Source organism: Lepidothrix coronata, unplaced genomic scaffold, assembly GCF_001604755.1.
Source record: "Lepidothrix coronata isolate B3197 unplaced genomic scaffold, Lepidothrix_coronata-1.0 Scaffold99, whole genome shotgun sequence".
Lineage (NCBI taxonomy): Eukaryota > Metazoa > Chordata > Aves > Passeriformes > Pipridae > Lepidothrix > Lepidothrix coronata.
Genome location: NW_016690279.1, coordinates 1,941,015 through 1,959,708, shown reverse-complemented (window position 1 = coordinate 1,959,708; position 18,694 = coordinate 1,941,015). Strand labels below are relative to the sequence as shown.

Here is an 18,694-nt window from a genome sequence, read left to right as displayed (position 1 = left end):
CTGTTTGTTTGTGTGGGTTTGTTTTTTGTTTGTTTGTTTTTTAAACTAGTGGCTGGAATCCTTGGATGGAATGCAGAGCCAACATTTTCAGATTCCACCTTACACAAAAATCAAATCTGCCTCGAACGCGACATGAAGGGGAGAAAACACTTCTGTAATTTATTTCACATCTAAAGTCTATCAAAAGAAAGCAAGCACAGTCCTTAAAAATGGAACTGAATCAATTGCTTCTGGTTACCTTGTTCCTCCATTTTAAGAATACTCTTTCTTTACCTATGCAGAAATAAGTATGTGTGAAAACAGCTTTCCCTTTTCAGCTTTCAAATGTCCTCCCCTGCCCCAGTCACTAAAAGAGCTGTTTGAACCAAAGGAAATGTGCAGAGTGTCATCAAAGGTTCATTTATCACTGCACTTCAAGTGCTTCACTAATGACTCCCATCATATCAGAGGTTCTGCTTTACAACTACTGTAACACGATCACATTCTCTACTTTTCAAGTTTCTGAACATGAAACCCAATATTATTTAAATAATTTTAACAGGTTGATTGGTGAGAGGGTTAGAAACATGCTCAAAAAACTATTAGAGCTACAGAAGCAACCATAGAGATTCAAGACTGTTATTCCTCTTTAATATAACCCAAAGTAAGAAAACCAAGTTATAAAGCTTGTTTTCAGGGGTATTCCAATGGAAAAATTAAGAAATACTTATTGTTTCCTCTTGATTATTTGACAGCAGAAATAGGCAAAGGAAACAAGATGAACATCTAAGACTATTTACAATCTCATCATTTATTCCTGAATGATTCAGCTATAAGGCTGGAAAATATTTTTAAGTTTCTTGGCTGCCAGTTTTATATACATCAAGACAAAATTAAATCAATGCATCTGTTAAAATTTATTATCAATTTTACACGAAGGACTAACACCACCCTGAAAGCTGCAGCCACTCCAGCTGATTGAGCAGTTTGCTGCTCCACAAAGAGCCCAGAGCAGCAGCTGCACAGTTCCCTCCTATCCTCCTCTTCCAAGTGTTTCAAGCCTGTGCCTGACAAAACCACTTCTGGGAGTGAAAGCACCATCCATGTACCCAGCAGAGCAAGTTCAGCTTTAACCAGGACTGCACAGCAGCCCCAGCAGTTTCCAAAACTGCAATAACTCAAACAGCTTAAACGTATTTGGGTTTCATGCACCTCAGCGACATTGTTTTGCAAGTTTTAAAGTGTACCAAGTTATTTTTGAACTAGCAATTACTTTACTTCCTGTACTCCAGTCCCTAGCAGACCAGGAAAAACTCCCTCTTTCTCCTGTGGTCACAACTGTGACCTGTGATCACCTTTTAACTTGATCCTGCAAGATGCAAAAAGGCACCAACAGTGAAACCCCAGAGCCCTAAGCTTTCATTAATGATTGTGGTAGTACTAAGCAAAGCCTGTAAGTGAGAAAACTACATGAGGAGTAGTCCTAATACCATCAGAAAAAGTTAATATGAATAACCTACTCTGAAAATCAGCAAATTATATGATATACTTAATTTCAAACGCTCCTCCCAAAACTAAGCAGCCCCATGGACAGATCAAGATACTCCTGGAGAAAGAGGTTTAATAAAATTGAAAACTAAGCAACAGCTTGTAACAGGAATACTTTTATTCTAATGATGGTGCACTAAATACTTTGTCTCCAGCAAATCTGGAGTAAGTTCAACCTGGTTTCCTAAGGACATCTGTTTGCCTCTCAGAGATGAAGCAGTTCAGTAGTCTCTGCTCAAGGAAGGATTTATGACCAGAGAAAGAGTTCAGCACAGGTTTTCACAACAAGAGACTGAGTATGAGTTACTTGAGATTAAAATATAAAACAAGACACTTTCTGTCACTACAGTCTCTGAGACAAGTACTGGAACCCTGTCTGCCAGCACTTCACAGTGAGACAGCTACCCTGAGACAGAAACTAAAATTTCCCTTTTGAAGTGAAAGCCATAAGCACAGACAAGTAAAACAAGGAGACAATTTGCTAATACCGAGCATCATATGTTAAAAAATAAAAATCTAACTTCCCTACAGTGAGAAGTGTGCAGTTAAGGTCGAGTGCAGCATTTGTTCCATCAGAAGGTGCTTTATGAACTACGTGCACGTCTGATGTACAAGGGTAATTCTGGCTGGATTAAGCACAAGGGAAAACTGCAGTGACCTACAGGGAGGAAACATCATCTGAGTCTGGGAGTACAAAGACACCTGACAACATTAAGTCTGAGGCCTTTTTGGAGTACCAATCTCCTCCAGCAATTTGATCTGAATCTAAAGCTGCATGTAAATAAAGCCACCGGGATGACAGGATTTGGGAAATCACATCCTGCAGTTAGCAAAGCACTAACCACACCAGGCAGCAGAACAGGTACTGTGTGGACACCCGGTAGTGATGGGCAGGAGACAGCCAAGATTTAAGCAAGAGCTCGTGGGGTGAGGAACTGAGCAAGTGTCAGTGACACTTCCTGACCAAATGACACCAACTTCAGAACATGGAAATAACAAACCAGTGAGAAACTCAGAAACGACACAAATCTGCACGAAGTTTTAAGCCTTCAAATGCTTCACGGATGCTTAGAAGAAAGCCCTTCAACATCAGATCTTTCCAGAACTGAAAACTGATGGAAAACTTACCTTTCCAGCCTCTCAAGCTACTATGATAAAAATTACCATTATACTTGTTTGTAGGCCACATACTACAATATTTTTTAAATACTTCTTCAAGTACTGAGGAAAAACAACTAAAGAGAGGGCTTGTTTGACTCTGGCCACCTATAGAGCTAATTGTCAATGAATAATTCCAGAGCTCTGCTGAGATTAAACTGTTAACATACAGAAAAAGACAGTATATAAACTCATCTTAGAAAAAAAAAAAAAAAAGAAAAATCACACAGTAACAAATTCCCTTTGGGATTCAAGTTTTCTTATTCTGGGTTAGAGTCTGAGCATGAGGCTTCTGTGCCTGGGTGAATGGATGGGGTATTTACACAAATGGAGAAAAAAACACAAAAACTTAAATTAAAACCAAACTAATTCTGCCGTTAATAAGTGAGGTTCACATCTGTTTTGAACACTGTTTCATGTTATTGTGAAATACAGCTACAGGGGATTTATTTCACAAAACAATGCTCCACAGCTTCATTCTCTACAAAGGAAACCATTTAAAAATACACACTAAGTTCAGCACACAAAGACTCAGCAAACCTCCCGATCCCTCTGAAACGTGGCCACGGTGTCAGCACCGTTCCCCATCCTCACCAAGGGCACTGAGCAGTGATGGGCAAAGCCCAAGCACAGAGTAGCTCCCAGGAGATCCCGAGAGATCCAGCCCCCCTCCTGAACTCCCTGTCCCTGCTGGCAGCACCAGTGCACCCAGACCACATTCAGTTGGTGAGCAAAGACAACACTGTCACTTTGAAGGAAAATTCTATCAGATTCCCCAAAGAGGTAAATACAGGGTTGCAAGAGAGGTCCACGGGCACAGAGAAGGAATATTTTAACTCAGGCTATGGTTCAATAGTAAAATCACCTTCTGTACACAAGCAGCTCACGCTTTGACAGTGATGCAGAGCAAAACCATAACTGAGTATCCTGCATCAGGGCACAGGAGTCTCAACAACAGGGCTGGGCAGGAGGGAAGGGGCAAACGTGTCAGACACAAGGCAATGCTTCAAGAACAACAGCTTTACACCCTCATTTGGGAAACAAAAAAAAAACAACAGACTCACAAATTCAACTGCTTCTGCCTTTTGCCCATTGATGCAATTTAAGAATTAAATTACTGGGATAGACAGTTTATCACCAGCTGCAGCCTCCATCCCCTGCAAGACAAGCTACAGACTGGGGCAAACAAAACTCCACCGTGCTGGGCTCTCCCAAGACCACATGCTGACAACTAAAGCTGCCAAGCACAGAGCATCAAGGGCTAAGCTGTACTTTATTTAAAAAGTACAGTCTTTTATATAAAAAGAACAGTCTAAAACCCAGAAAGCAGCTTCCTTTAGACACAGGTGATGCTGAATAAGCCTACTTGATGATAAAAGAAAAACACTGTTTATGACAGCTACCAAACTCCAGAGAGCAGCATATTTTAAATTAGAAGACTGTATCGACTCATAAAAACAGGTATTTCAAGGACAGCTTGCCTGTGTTCCCTAATGAAGTGCAGGTGACATACACAGCTATGACAACATGACTCAGACAAGATGCTGGCTCTTCTGGGAGTCTTCTTGATTTTGGAGTAGGAAGGAGACAGGAGGACATAAGAAAGCAAAAGTGTAAAAGGCTTTTGAAAAAACGCATGTTCTCCACATTCACTTCCAAAGGTATCCTGGACAGATGGAGAGATGTTCCATGTGATGGAGTAAGACAAAGTAACCCAAACACCTACACAGCTCCAGGATGACAACTTGCAAGTATCAGAGTTATCAGCACTGACACTCAGACTCTGATTTGTGCCAGTGTTTGCTTACGAACAAGATGGATGGAAAGGACACCTACGACAGGATGGGGCAACACTGCCCAAGTTAATCAAGGTCACTGTTGTTATGAGTTCATCTCTTGCCCTGCACTGGAGTTCACATGAACCTCCTGCCTCTGGATCTGGCCATTCACACTGTGCACTGGAACACAACTTGCACCGTGGTTTTTCTACTGCAGAAAGCACTTCACCCCTGAGGTGCACTGTGACCACACTGAAGGAATCTCATCCTCAGCTAAAACCCAGGCTAAAAGCCAAGTGTTGAGGGGAAAGCTAACTCTGATCCACATATCAAGGGCTTTGCTGTGCACAAGCAGCATTACCACAGATACAGCACATTTTAACGGCCTCAGTGACATTCCTGGTCCTCAAAAGAAAAGCAGGCGGCCCTTTATTCCCCATCTGGTGGTCATTAACTCTAGAGAACAAACCTCAGAGTACGTCACTAGTACTACTCCATCCCTCCATTTTGTACATGCTGCTTGTGTTGCAATGAATCATCCCCTCACATGGATCTCCAAAGAGTTCCAGTTTCCCAAACGGCTACATTAAACTGGAGAGTGCTCGTCTAACTTGTAAGGTGCCTTCCTAAGGCAAGTTTAAACCAGTTCCTGCCCATCCCAGCTATTTTATCTCTCCAAAAACTGATCTTACTCACACATTTGCCAGCATTCACAAACTGGCAGAAGGCGTAATTTGCTCTTCCTATTGCTCCAGGCCCATTTAGGAGACACTCATACCAAGGTATGGTGCAAGAGAGACTGAACTACCTGATACCAGAACCCTGCACACAGACCAGGAAACCACTGTCTCCCTACTGTAAATCCAGTGATTTCATAAATTGCAAAACCCAGCACGCAACATTTGTAATTCGTATTGTATCATATGTACTCATAAAGTAATGCACACCTAAGCTCCGAGATGAGATCTGCATATGAGAAAAAATGACAACGTATGTTAAAACTGCAGAAGCTCCTTTTTTTTGTGCTGCCCTTTGCTAAGCACCTCAGTCTTCAGCTGGAGCAGGAATTAAAAATCAGAAACAAATGTCCAAGATGGAACTGAATCTCAGTCCTAGTCAGACAGCTTTGTATCTATTTCTGTGCTGGAAGAAATCATTCCCACCACGTTCTGGTTTCTCCAGCTCTGAGAAGAACACAGTACTCCCTCTTCCCCCACTGTGCTGCCTATTTAAACAATATGGCCTTAGGACAGGATAACAATGTATAGCACAAAGGACCTTAATCCCAGACACAGCATCCATGAGTAACAGAATGTCCGCCCCCAATGCTTCCTGCCCTCAGCTTCAAAAGTCTCTCTTCACATTCAACCCTTCATCCCCACATGTCCTGAGCAGAGCACCAGGCACTACAAATGATGCTGACAAGGCAGCACTGCACAAAACCAGAAACCAGAATAGGAATTGCCAGCTTACCAGCTACTAACCTCCCCAAGGACAGAACAAACTCCATCCACCTGCACCCACTGCAGAGCAGGTGAAGGAAGACAGCCCTCCCAGTTGGCTATCAAGTCTCCAAACCACCTCACGTCACAAGCTCTGTAACAGGGTGTCTGCCCCCTGCCACCACCTGTAGTTCCTCAATCCTAAAACTCTGCTTACAGCCCGCAAAAAGACAAGTGTTTTAGTTGTGCTACCCAACTCCAGAAACCTCTGCATTTCAGTTAGAAGATCACCACATGTTTCTCAACTCTACCTCCAGCTACTGAAAAATCTGCAACAGACACTTAGTGTAGTTCAAATGGAAAAACCCACAGAAGCCAAAGAGCCTTCAGTCCTGAAAGGTCTTTATAGGCCACCTCTCCAAAACAAGAAAGTGCAGCTTCAGAGGAAGAGGAGCAGCTGTTTTGACAAGTCTGGCCTCTGTTCAAGGACTGAAATAAGACTTGAGTAGTAACACATTGCCATCAATAAAAAGTTCAACTGAAGTTGCCCTGGCCCTAAAGCCCAGGTCATCTATTCCACGTTACACACACAGGAAAAACTACCAGGATGCCATTCCATTGGGAATGTGTCCAGAAGAGAAGTGACCAATCAAAGAAAAAGTGTTCTGGAGAACACAAGTTCATGCTCTTGTGTGTCAGAAGCAGTGTTAGGCAATAGAGCAGAGTAAGTGACAATTGCCAGGAAAAAATTAAAAAGCTATCTGTACTCAGGGATTGCTCCATCCCCAGGAATTATTTTCTTGGCTTTTTAACCATGAAGCCCCGTCTCTGGTCAATGCCTAAAAAAATTATTCTTAAAAATTCTTAAGATTATTCTATTTAAATACTGCCACACATCATCTAGCTGCAGCAAGTTGACAAGACATTTAGATGGAAACAAGACAACTTCCCATCCCCTGCACTATACACTGAGTAGTGGAAGGAGCCCAACACTTCAAAAATTACAAAGCACTTGGTAAAACTCATTCCAGAGCAGCCATGCAAACAGTGCTCAAGCAGTGGGTTTCAGACAGGACAAGATGTATACAGTCCTATCCATGTTTAACATGAGACCTCATATTTCATTTGTTCTTATCATTTATTCCCAAGCACAGCAAAACAGTCATTACTGAGATCTTAGATGCTTGCTGCAAAAATTAATAGGATTGTGCAAATCAGTGACTGGGATTACAAAATGAGCAGCAAGTAGTAAAAGTCACCAGGGCCTTATTTTGAGAAAATCAATGAAAAATAGCATTATGGGAGAAAAATGGACATTTTGAAGAATCAGAACTATGCCTTCATTGAGAATCTAGGAGTGTTTCTTCCCTAAATAAAGCTGCACTATCTGCTGAATACTACGTGTGTGTAAGAGACTGTCAGCTGTACAGTGCAGCTGATGAGACCTAACAGGCACTTAGTTAGTTTTCTAAACAACTAAAACATCAGTGTCTTACCAACATTATTCTCATACTAAGCCCAAAACATAGCACTGTACCAGCTACTACAAAGACACTTAACTCTACTCCAGCTGAAACCAAGACACCAGCACAGAGCACGTGTTTAATGGACACTGCCAAACATGGATCAACAGACTGATCAAAATATTTTAGGGAAGCTACAAGTACACTGCAAGCTTTCCTGAGGCAGAGATCAGTCTCTCTCCAGTCATGGAAAGATACAGCCAGCTGCAGAATTACTCTGCTGCAGCACTGAATTCCATGAATGTCCATCTGTCTCTAACACAGAACGGTCTATGCTGGGCAGAACCACGAAGAAAAACCTTCATCTTTTGGTGGGCACTATGAAGCTCTGCAATCCTGAGACAGAAGGGAGCCATTGTCTTGATAACATTCCCTAAAAAGCTCCTTCGCTGACGAAGGTATGAGATAAAAATACATACAGGGACACCCACACAGCTCACAACTGCACAAAGCTTATGGCAAGATTGTGAACACGAACAAATAACTCACGTCAAAGATATCGATAAGGAATCCAAAAAGATCTACTCATCGGAAGCTTTGTGGGAAGCAACTTTTCTCTTTAAGACTGACAGAAGCCTCCTAATAAAACCATTTCCTAGCAGCCTGATGCTGTCCCTCTTTGCTCTCATCCCAATCTCAGAAGTCACCGCCTTCAAACTTATAAAGGAGTTTAAGGGATTTAAGTGCTTCGGGTGGAGGCACAGGCTGTTTTTTGAGGAGGCACTGTCTGCCGAGGCTTAATGACAAGCACCTACACTAACCTTCCTGCTGTGCCTCCCGTGAGCCTGCACTGCCCCCATCCCATCAAGATAAGCACTTCAGACTTTTTCCAGCCCCCGCCTCCAAAGCTTCCCAAGACAGGAGTAAGGAATGATCGACGCTGTCCGTCCTTGTGACCCCTTCACTTTGGAAAATTGGCACATTCAAAAAGAGCAGCTGCCAGTGCAAGTCAATCGTCCAGACTGACCCTCTACTGTGACCACCTTCCAGAGAAACTGTTGGGATTCAAACAGCCATGAACAGAGGGACTTTTCCCAGGGTGAAGCAACAGCTTCAACAAATGTTGTATTCAGCAGGGCTGTCTGGCCATGCCTTCTTTTTTTGTGCAGAGTATTTATTCTAGAGGAGAAACAGCCCCTGAGATGATGGAAAACATCACCAGAACTCTGTGGTAACACCAGCAAATTTGTGAGGCAATTCTTGTTTGAACCACTGTCTCTCTTCTACTCATCCTTCCTCATTACAGGACTCCATCTCTATTAATAGGGAACTAATTGCCAAGGTCTCCCACTTCCCCACAAGCATCAAGTCTGATCTCCACCAGTTGTGTTGGAGGATCTCCCAGAACACTGTTTGTTGCAAGGACTGCCACAAAACTGTATTTCCTATCACCGCTCCTGCTGACACAGGCTGAGGTTTAACAAAATCCTGCTTTTAATATCAACAATTCTCAGACTTCTCTGAGATAAGTACGTGCTACAAAATAACAGGTTCCAGGAAGACTGCCTGCAGCTCCATATTCTCCTCTTTCATTCCCACGTCTGGAGCACTCGCTTGTTCATCAGCTGAGTGGCTACAGAAGTCAAAATTAGAAACCGAATTTCAACTTGAAAATACGTATGTATGCTCATCTTTCTAAAGCCAGCAGCAATTTTCTACCACTCTTTATACCTTGCAGGTCACAAGAATCCAAAATTAACTTCGCCCTTTCTTTTCATGTCACCTTCCAAATGTCCTAACTCTCTCGCTGTGACACCAGCAGGTATCACTGCAGCTGACTAAGATCATTAGTTTAAAAAGCAAACATTCAAGGCAAAAATATTTCTAACTATAAACCTCATTAAATCCACAGGAGCTATTTAGTATTTATGTCAGCCAGGACATTTTGAACAAATGCTGTGCTAAAAATACTGTAGTGTCGTACACACCGGGAAACCACCACTACAGTGTGTTGAGCTGAGCTAGGGAATAGCAGGAGCCTGCAGCAGAAAAGGCTCTCTCTGCTCTGCCCAGAACAAACAGCACTTCCACACCGTAGTAATTCCAGCGTTCAGCCAGTGAGGGACAGTGGGAACCAGAGCACACGTGGTGGGAGCTCCCTGGATCGGACACAATGGCAGAGTAAGGACAGCAGGAACTGGGAATGCTGTTCAAACAGAATGATCCCACTGTAGCCACAAATTGGGTTTTGAATTGATTTTGTTTGGTTGTTTGTTTTTTTTTCAGAAGACCAGCAGCACACTCACTGCTGAAACGACAGCAAGCCCATACCCTTCTCCTGTTCTCTTAACAGGAGGAGCCACTCAGGAATCCAATGATATCCACATTTTGATGATCTGTATTTAAACACTGGCAGTGCTAAACGGCTCAGAACGAGAGTCCTGCAGGGAGAAGGTACAGCCAGGCAGATCTGTCACCTGCTCTGGCAGAAGGGACAGTCCCAGGAAAGCAAGCTGATAAACACTGATTTCTGCATCGAATATCCTCTCTCAGATTTGCAAAGCTAAGACACAGTCCTTCAGGACCCCAGGCAGGACAGAACACACAACACTAAATAGATTTTGCTCCCATGTTTCAGTGTGTGAGGTTTTCCATAAAACGTGGGGCAGTTTCTATAAAACTGGCAGCTGCAAAGCCAATTCAATTTAATAAGCCAATAAATATTCGTGAATGACTGCATGTCTTACAAGGAATTGAGAAATTACATCAGCATAACCAGCTCGAGCAGACTCGAAAGAGAAACTGCCCCATCTTGAAAAGCCATAGGAAAAAAAAAATCTGCACTGATTTCCTAGGTTAAATTGTATTTTTCTTAAATAGTCACTGTGACATTAAAGCTCATCCCTGAAGTCCAATAACAAAAAAGATACACTGTCAGCGCTCTGCTGATTTTAGCAGAACTACAGCAACTTAAAACACCAGGAACAATCTGAGCTGGAGCCTCCCTCTAACAGGGCAGTGGCTTGTGCTATTTCAGCAGGTATTACTTTAACAGGAATCCAGTGAAATCATTAACAGAGGAATTTGAGTCAATGAGATGTTAAGTACTTGCTATAATTACATATTATTGCAGTTTCTGCTGACAGTTGCAGAAACCTTCAGGAGGTTGGAATTCAATGAACTATCTAACTAATATCTGAAGTCACACTTGTAAATGAAATTAAATCTGAATTGTGCTCAATCACGTTTATGAGCTGTGTGTCTAATTTATGTGAAGCTATGCAAAAAAAGCACACTTCCACGTTGGTCCCCGGTTAAAAAATGTCATGTTTTACAAAGTAAACAAAGTAGTCCTGACAACACTCTAATAACAGCAGAGTGATTAACACTATAGCAAAAGGAAAAACATCTTAAGAAAACTTGCTAGAAGAAGGAGGCACACGGGCCATTAACCCCCAAAACACATCTTCCAGCACATTTAAGTAATTCTGCTGAGTTTTAACAAAAACACAAGTTGGCCCAGCTCACAGAAGGGCACTCAACTCCCCACTCCCACAAGACACCCATTAAGTTTTAGCCTGAATGCTGAATGTGTCAGAACAATTAACACAACAGACCTCAAGGTCTCTAGCAAAGCCCTTCTGAGGCTTCTGCTGGGAAAACAGAGGCAACCAACTCATGGAGCACATGATAGTTAGGAGCAGTTTACCAACAGTACGTCTATTTACATTTCTGAGAAGCATCACGAATGATCAATTTGTCAGAGTATTCTCACTTATAACAATCTGAAGATTATCTCTTATGTCCTACAAGCCCTGCGAGGGATTGCTGTGAACATATTGAAAATCATTCAAAAAAACAAAACTAAGAAATTTTGTAGAGATCGGCGTCTGACGTGAAACACTTCTAAAATAAAAAAATAAAAAAGCTAAGTGGTTACAGACTTAAAACTGCCCAAGCATTGTTCTGGGGCTGTGGGCAGCACTTCCCACAATGCAGGCTCATCACCAGAGCCGCAGTCTGGAGCAAAGGCAGGGAGCAAAGCAAGGAAGGAACAGGCTCCATTCTTCAGGATTCACATCTCCAAGTACCACAGAAAAGGCAAAGGACATTTTCAGCAGAGATATCAATCTGCACCTAAACACCATTAACTACCTTTTGTATTTGGGACCTCTTGCCAAGCACTTGACATTTAAAGCACTGGTGAGACGTGCTCCCAAGGAACTTTAGACAGACCTCCCTGACGTGTGACACACAGAACGAGCACAGGCAGTGCCTTCAAGCTTCCTAAATCCGTGCAGTTTGTTTAGTACAGAGGCTCTAACAGCAGCGCTAAGGTACACACAGCCCTGTGCCAGAAGTGGTCCTGCTCTCCTTCACAAAACGCTCACCCACCCAGAAGGCACCAGCAAAGCAGCAGCAAGGAAGCACAAATCCGGTCCTCAACAGACTGTTTCACAAGCACTGAGAAATCCTAAGGATCTCCGTTATGTTCCTTTTCAGTTTGTTAGCATTTAAATCACCCACACCTCTTACTGCACAGCTCTGGCACACATGAAGCATGAACTTAATGCAAAACACAAAACGTGCTGAAATTCCTTAACTTGTAAGGCATTTGGTTGGGCACTCTTGTTGTTTAATTTAATTTCCCTCCTGTGCGTTCCCCTTCATGTTGTCACCCTGATAAATACAGAGGTGCCACATGAGCGCTCAGGCCAACATAAAAAACCTGCCAGCTCCTGATAAGATGCTGCAGCTGCAAGGGCTTCTTTTTTCCCCAAAAAAATAGTCTGTTAAAGAAGGCCCTCCTTCAAGCATGTTTGAATTCCAGAAGCCACCTCTGTGACGTACGACAAATTCACACTCGACTCCTGTTAATACACTGTAATGGTTCCTACAGTGATGCTGACCTCAAATTGCATCTTAACATCACTGGTCAAATCAACCAGATGCAAAAAGCACTGCTTGGGGTGATGTCCTCAGCTTCCACCCAGAGCAATTCTGGATTCTACACAAGTTCTGAACACAGGCTGCTGAACAGCCAAGACACTAATAGCTGTTAGTGGAATTTAGTAGCTTTGGAATGCAATTTGATTATTTTGCAAACAAAAGTCATTTTTATCTACTGAGCTCTGCAAACACAATGGGAGAGCTGAAAGTCAAGATAAATTGCTTTTAGTCTCAACATTGTCCTCAGTAGTAAAAGGTTGTTACATTCAACGTTAATAACAAAGCTCTTAAAGGCAAAACTCAACAGAATCCAAATCTGTGGAGAAAGGGTCATTTTCAATGTCCAAGCTGTACTTGGAAATGACAGCTTTGGACTCCATTTCCCTTCTACAACGGTGAAGACTCTGAGAATGCCACTTGTAGAAAAGGTTCTCTCTTTCAGCACAGTATTGTTCTCAGGATGGTCTGAAAACAGGCACTGCTGGGACTGAACACGGGGAATTCTTTGAAAAGCGTACGGATACTAAAAATACAGCTAAGGTGAAAAAAATACCCACTACAGCCAAACAGGAGGGGGAACCTGGATATCGACACAGAATGCAATTACCCAAGTTGGAATTTGCCCAGGACACTCTTGCTTAGAGTGATCTGGCTACTTAATGACAAGAAATAGCCAGGAACACATATTTCCTACTGGCACCCTCTCTCACACCTAACGCTACCCTGCCATCAATGAAACGGGCGTGTAACCAGATCCAAGCTCCCAGTTACAACCAGGGTGCTCCCCGGTGACCTGCCATGGGCAGATCCACCCACCTTACTGCAGCTGCAACAACTGGTGTGACCACAACCCGAGGCAGTGTGTCCACTGACCCAGATAGGAACATTAATAACAACAGGAAGCTTCAAAGTGCTTAAACTGCTCTAAGACTGATACACTATCCAGGAGTCACCTAAAACATTCTTTATTAACAAAAATGTTTACTGTTGGTACACTCAATATTTAGAATGAGTCAGTACCAGCCCCCAGAAAAGCTTCTCTTCCCGAAATGTAAAGCACGGGAGGCCCAAGAGAACACTTTGGCTCCACTGCGGAGTGCTGCCTGACAATAATCAAAGTACAAACCAATTCTAAACATCTGAGATGTTTACTTGAGATTCCTACAACCCACTCCTAATCTTTGCCACCAAATAAGATCAAAACAAGAAAATAAGAGCTGGAGCCTCACTGCTCTGCTAAACGAGAAGCGCTGATCTGGGATCCGCACGCGACAATTCCCGACACACGAGTGCACAGAACTCCTGCGTGGAGGAAACAAGACTGGGAGCAAGCAAAGCTGACAGGTTTTCAGGGAGATCAGTGGTGGTCACAAGGTCAGAGTGGACACTGTCTATTCAGCATTATTCCCTGAACAAGACTAACAGGGTTACACACACCTTTCAGCGCCGAAAAGGATTTCGAGTTTTAGGGGCCTCTGATCAGTCACAACGATGTTATGTGACTGCCATCAGTAATGACAACGGGAGGGAAAGGTGCTGATACCTACACTGCTATGGAGCTGTTGGGTGTGCTTGATTTACCAGGAATTCAGTTTGTCCATCCAGGTGTCTTTGAATTTCTGTATTGAATTCCTCCAACACATGGTAGAAATAAAAACCGCAGGAGTCTTTAAGTGCTGTATGTCTAAAACCCTTAAAAGAATAAAACAGCACATGGGCACAATAGAGGAGAAAAATCCCTCTAAAAGGTTCATTGGAAGCTGGAGTGGAAAGGTCAAATATACATCACTTCCCCTATGTAAATCACTATATAACTAAAGCTGACCTGGGAGTGCTTTTCCCCCCAAAAAAGATGATCCTTAAGCAAGTATTTCCCAGCATAAGAAGGCTACAAGTATTCAACTATATGCTTATATTTATGTCGCTTTGAGAGTTACTCCTATACTTCTTGGGAAATCCACTGCATCCTTTCTTTTAAGAATTATTCATAGAGCCCTGCTATAGATTCAGAATGGAAATGAAAGTTCAAAAACTGCATATTTGCTACTGCCTGCTCCTACTGAACACACACAATCACATTCCAATGAACTCACAGAAAGAAAGGTGCTCACAAACGTAGTTCTGTAAATATTTACATGCAGTAGCTTACAAAGCACCCAGGCACGTGGACATCATGCAGAAAAGCATTCTAAAAAATCAGTGTAACTAAGTCAAGCAGATATTTTCAACCACTTTTTTTGTCCTCTACCACCTCAGCAGTCAGAGGACAGCTCAGAGCTCCTCACACATCCCAAACAGTGACAGGAACACACACACACACAAAGGTTGGTTGTATGTCCTCAACTCCCCTTCACCCTGCTTGAGCCCTTCAATTTGACACCTATCAGGTGAGAGGGGGCTTGCAATTAGCTTGCTACCTAGAAAAATGAATAAACTATCCAAAAAAGTTAGCAGCCATCAGGCTGACTAGAAAAGATAATAATGTATGTATATATACAAATATAAATATAAATAGGTGTGTAAGCGTATTCATACATAAATATATACACATAAAATTCATATATAAAATATATACATATATGAAATTACAAGACTGCTATAAATATTTCTGAATAAAATGAAGTTAGCTTGTAAACTCCCTGAAGTGATGCTGTCTACCTTTCTGGAATTGTCTACGCTATGGTGTGTTGTTTATTTTTAAAGTGGATTTTCATTCTAATTAAAAAGAACCCACCCAACAAGATAAAGTCACATCAATTAAACAGCAAGACAAGCAAGGAGGCTGATCTTAAAAGGGATACAACAGATTCTTTTAAAGAGCAACATGTTGCAATCACCCTTCATTTTAGGGGAAGGGAGGGATTCCCTGAAAGGAACAGAGCCGGGGAGCAGTGGGGGGGGAGGAGGGAGGCTGGCGATTTAAAAAAAAAAAAAAAAAAAAAAAAAAAATTTGGGGGTGTTTTTTTTTTTTTTTTTTTTTTTTTTAGCTAAAAACTTTGTTTTCCCCTCGGTTGGAAGGGGCTGGTGCCGGGGATGGCGGCCCCGGCGCCTCTGCAGAGGCGGCTCGGCGGCTGCTCGGGGAGGAGGAGAAGGAGAGAAAAGCCACAGAGAGAGGAGAGAAAAAGAAAATGGCGCAGAGACTAAGTCCCGACCGTCGACAAGGCGACTTTCCAGGGAGGAATCGGGGCCCAAAGGCGACCCGGGCAGGCCCGCAGCGCTCGGATCGGGGGCCTGCGGTGCCCCCACTCGGGGCGGCGGGGGCCGGGGGGGCCCGATCCCGGCGGGAAAGGGGCGCTCGGGGCGGCTCGATGGGAACAATGGGGCCGGTGAGCGCGGAGCCGGGACTTAGTCTCTGGGACGCCATGTCTGGTGCGAGGGGCGCGCCGGGGCCGCACTCACCGTTCGCTCGGAAATCCGCCTCGATCTGCGGGGAGAGCAACACAGGGACACACGGTCAGCACGGCCGGCCCCGCGGGGCTGGGGGCCCGCCGCACCCCCCGCCCGCCCAGCCCCGCTTTTACGGGAATTAAATACCGAACGGGAACAGCCCGGCGCGATGCGGAAGGTGATGGGGGGGTGGGGGAATCGCTCCCCCGGCGCCCGCACGGCCCACGGGGGGACCCCCCGAAGGGGAGCGAGCCCGGGGAGCGCGGCAGCCGCCCCCTCCTCGTGTCCGCCCGGGCAGGGGGTCACACCGCTCCCCGCTCCCGCCGCCCCCGCCGCGGCGGGGGGACACCGCGCTGGCAGGGCTGTCCGCAGGGACACGCCGGGCAGGGCACGGCGCCCTCGCCGGGGTTACGGGGGTGTCCGGCCGGCGCGGCCGGGGCCGGCGCGGGGGGATGCGAGCACGGCGGCGGGGGTCCCGCGGGAGCGCGCCCGGCGGGCGGGCTCGCGGCGCTCACCTGGGAATCGTTGTGCAGCTGGTCGCCGCTCATGCCGGAGGCGCGGGAGCCGGGCGGGGCGGCGGGAGCGGGCAGAGCGGCGGGCAGAGGGGCGCCGGGCGCAGCGGGACCGGGAGCGCGGCGCGCTTGTGTAACAGACTAAGTCCCGATTTCGGCGCTGTGCGCAGGCGCGCCGCATTTTATACCGGCGGGGCGGGGCCGGCCGGCGGGAGGGCGGGAAACGGTCGCGCGTGGATTTGCATCCGAGCCACGCCCCCCGCGGAGCCGGCAATATTTGCATACGAGCCACGCCCCTCCCGCGTGCTCGCTCCCACCGCCACCCCGGCTCGCTGCTTTACATATCCGGTCACGCCCCTTCCCCCCGTCCCTCCAATGGCGCGGCAGAACCCGGCCCGTATTTACATGCGCGGCCCCGCCCCGTCCGCGCGCCGCCGGGCCCGGTGCATTGTGTAAGACCCGTGCCCCGCTGCGCGCGCAGCGCGCATGAGCCACCGGCAATTTGCATACAGGCCCCGCCCCCGCGGCGCAGGCCCCGCCCCCGGGCCGCATGGCGGCGGGGAGGGGGCGGCTGTGCGGGAGGTGGTCCCGGTCCGTCCCCGGGACAACCCGCACGGCCGCACCGCCCGCACCCCGCGAGGCCCCCCAGCCCCTGGGCAGGACCTCTCAAGGCAAGCCCTGAAGGCCCGCTCCTCCAGACCCCCCATAGGCGCCAGCTGGTGGGCAGTTTCCAAGGGAGGCAGGATGCTCCTGTGGCAGGAGAGGAGCCGGGCGGGGTGTGGGACCTGTGCCACAGACCCGTCCTTATCAGTCTGTTACGTGTGTGGCTGAGCCCTCATTATAGCCCCCGCACCCCACTGCACCAGGCGGGAGCACAGAGCCCACGGGAACCACGTGGAGATGCCACTGCCCTGCACCCAGCTGAGCGTGATGCTCCGGGGGGATGCAGATCCGGCAGCTTCGGGCTCACTCGGCTTGTTAAAGTCAAGGACAGCAGTGGTGCATTGCATAAAAGAGCTTCAAAAAGGGGATCAGACAGCAAGGTTTTTCTTCTGGCATAAACAGGGCCTTTAATTTCTTTCACAAGGAAATGGAGGGTAAAAAGGAACAAAAGGTTTATTTTCTTTTAGCAAATGTGATAATGAATCACATAGCCCACAAGATAAACACATCCCTGCCCCAACTGAAATCTGGAGACATTTATTCTGTTCTGCAGCAGCTCTTATAAACGGGTTTTCTTCCCGTTGTGCTAAATGGCAGGTTTAGTATGCATGGCTGGTACATGTCTCACAGGACTGCCTCCAGTCTTCTTGGAGCTTCCATCCTCTGCTGCAACACAGACTGTACCTTTCCTCAGCTTCTTTACACAACCAGAGCTTTGATTTGACACTAAAATAACCTGGCGCTGCCAGGCTATCTGAAGAGATACATCAAAATGTAAGCAGCGACAGCAGCCACCTATTTGCACTGCATATTTATATCCTGCAAAGGGAAAACTCTGTCACTTGCTTACAGTCTTCAGAAGAGGATCTGAGGACTTCCTTTTTTTACCAAGAGCAGGCAAATATTTCTGGCTCTAGAGCTGTTTATTATGCAAACTGCTTTAGTCACTGTTAGATTTTTAAATATAAACATAATGAAAAGGCTGTTTCAGACACCAGGAAGAGGTGTGTGCCCCTGGCTCACAAGAATGAGATGAAAAGGGGCTTTGCTCTGGGTTTGAGCCCCTCCTTGCTGCTATCCAGGGATGTGGAGGCTGTGCCTGTTGTGGGACAGCCTGGAAGTGGTCTGGCACCTCCAGCTTCCAACATTAGAAATTCCTGTGAGCGCTTTATTCGAAACAGCATTTTCACTTTAAACCTCACATCTCTGTGTCCCCAGGAAGCCCTGCTCAGGTGACTCTGCCACAAGGAAGGGACCTGACACTCTCCCCCCCACACTGCATCTGCAGCCAGCCCTGCCCAGGGGAAGGGAGGGCGGCCTCTGCCAGGCCCTGCCCATCCTCACAGGCGTCTGAAAATGGGTCTGGTGGCAAAACAGAGCCCCCAGAACTGGCACAGGAGAGCTCAGTGCTGTGCTGCCTGCAGGAGCCTGCTGACAGCCGTCTGGGAGAGCTCTGGAGGAACAGGGAGCCTGGTTTGGTATCTCAGGGCTAATAATGACCACTCCCATGGCAGCAGTGCCAGGTCCATCAGTGACAAGGAAAACCTTGTGCCACTGCTGTCAAACACCACTGATACCAGGAAGGAAACATCCAGCTGAGACAGCTGAGCTGGAGCCAGGGTGAGCTGTCTCCTAGGAATCAGTTCCCATCTGCTACAGGGAGTCTCTGGAGATATTCAAAACCCACCTGGACACAAACCTGTGCAACCTGCTGTAGGTGAACCTGCTTCAGCAGGGGGCTGGACTGGGTGGTCTCCAGAGGTCCCTCCCAAACCCAGCCATTCCGTTTGGTCTCCAGTCTCCATAGGGCTATC

General features: G+C 46.1%; 1 protein-coding gene across 1 annotated transcript in view; it reads right to left on the bottom strand.

Annotated features, from left to right (window-relative positions):
- TOP1 (topoisomerase (DNA) I) overlaps nt 1–16,306 on the bottom strand; it is a 65,863-nt gene extending 49,557 nt beyond the window's left edge. Inside the window, exons 1-2 of the mRNA XM_017822654.1 lie at nt 16,221–16,306; nt 15,718–15,742 (exon numbers count right to left, since the gene is read on the bottom strand). Of these exons, the coding sequence (XP_017678143.1) occupies nt 15,718–15,742; nt 16,221–16,253 (58 nt within the window). The 5' untranslated portion in view covers nt 16,254–16,306. The remainder of the gene's footprint in view (nt 1–15,717; nt 15,743–16,220) is intronic.
- Between the last annotated feature and the right edge of the window lie 2,388 nt (nt 16,307–18,694).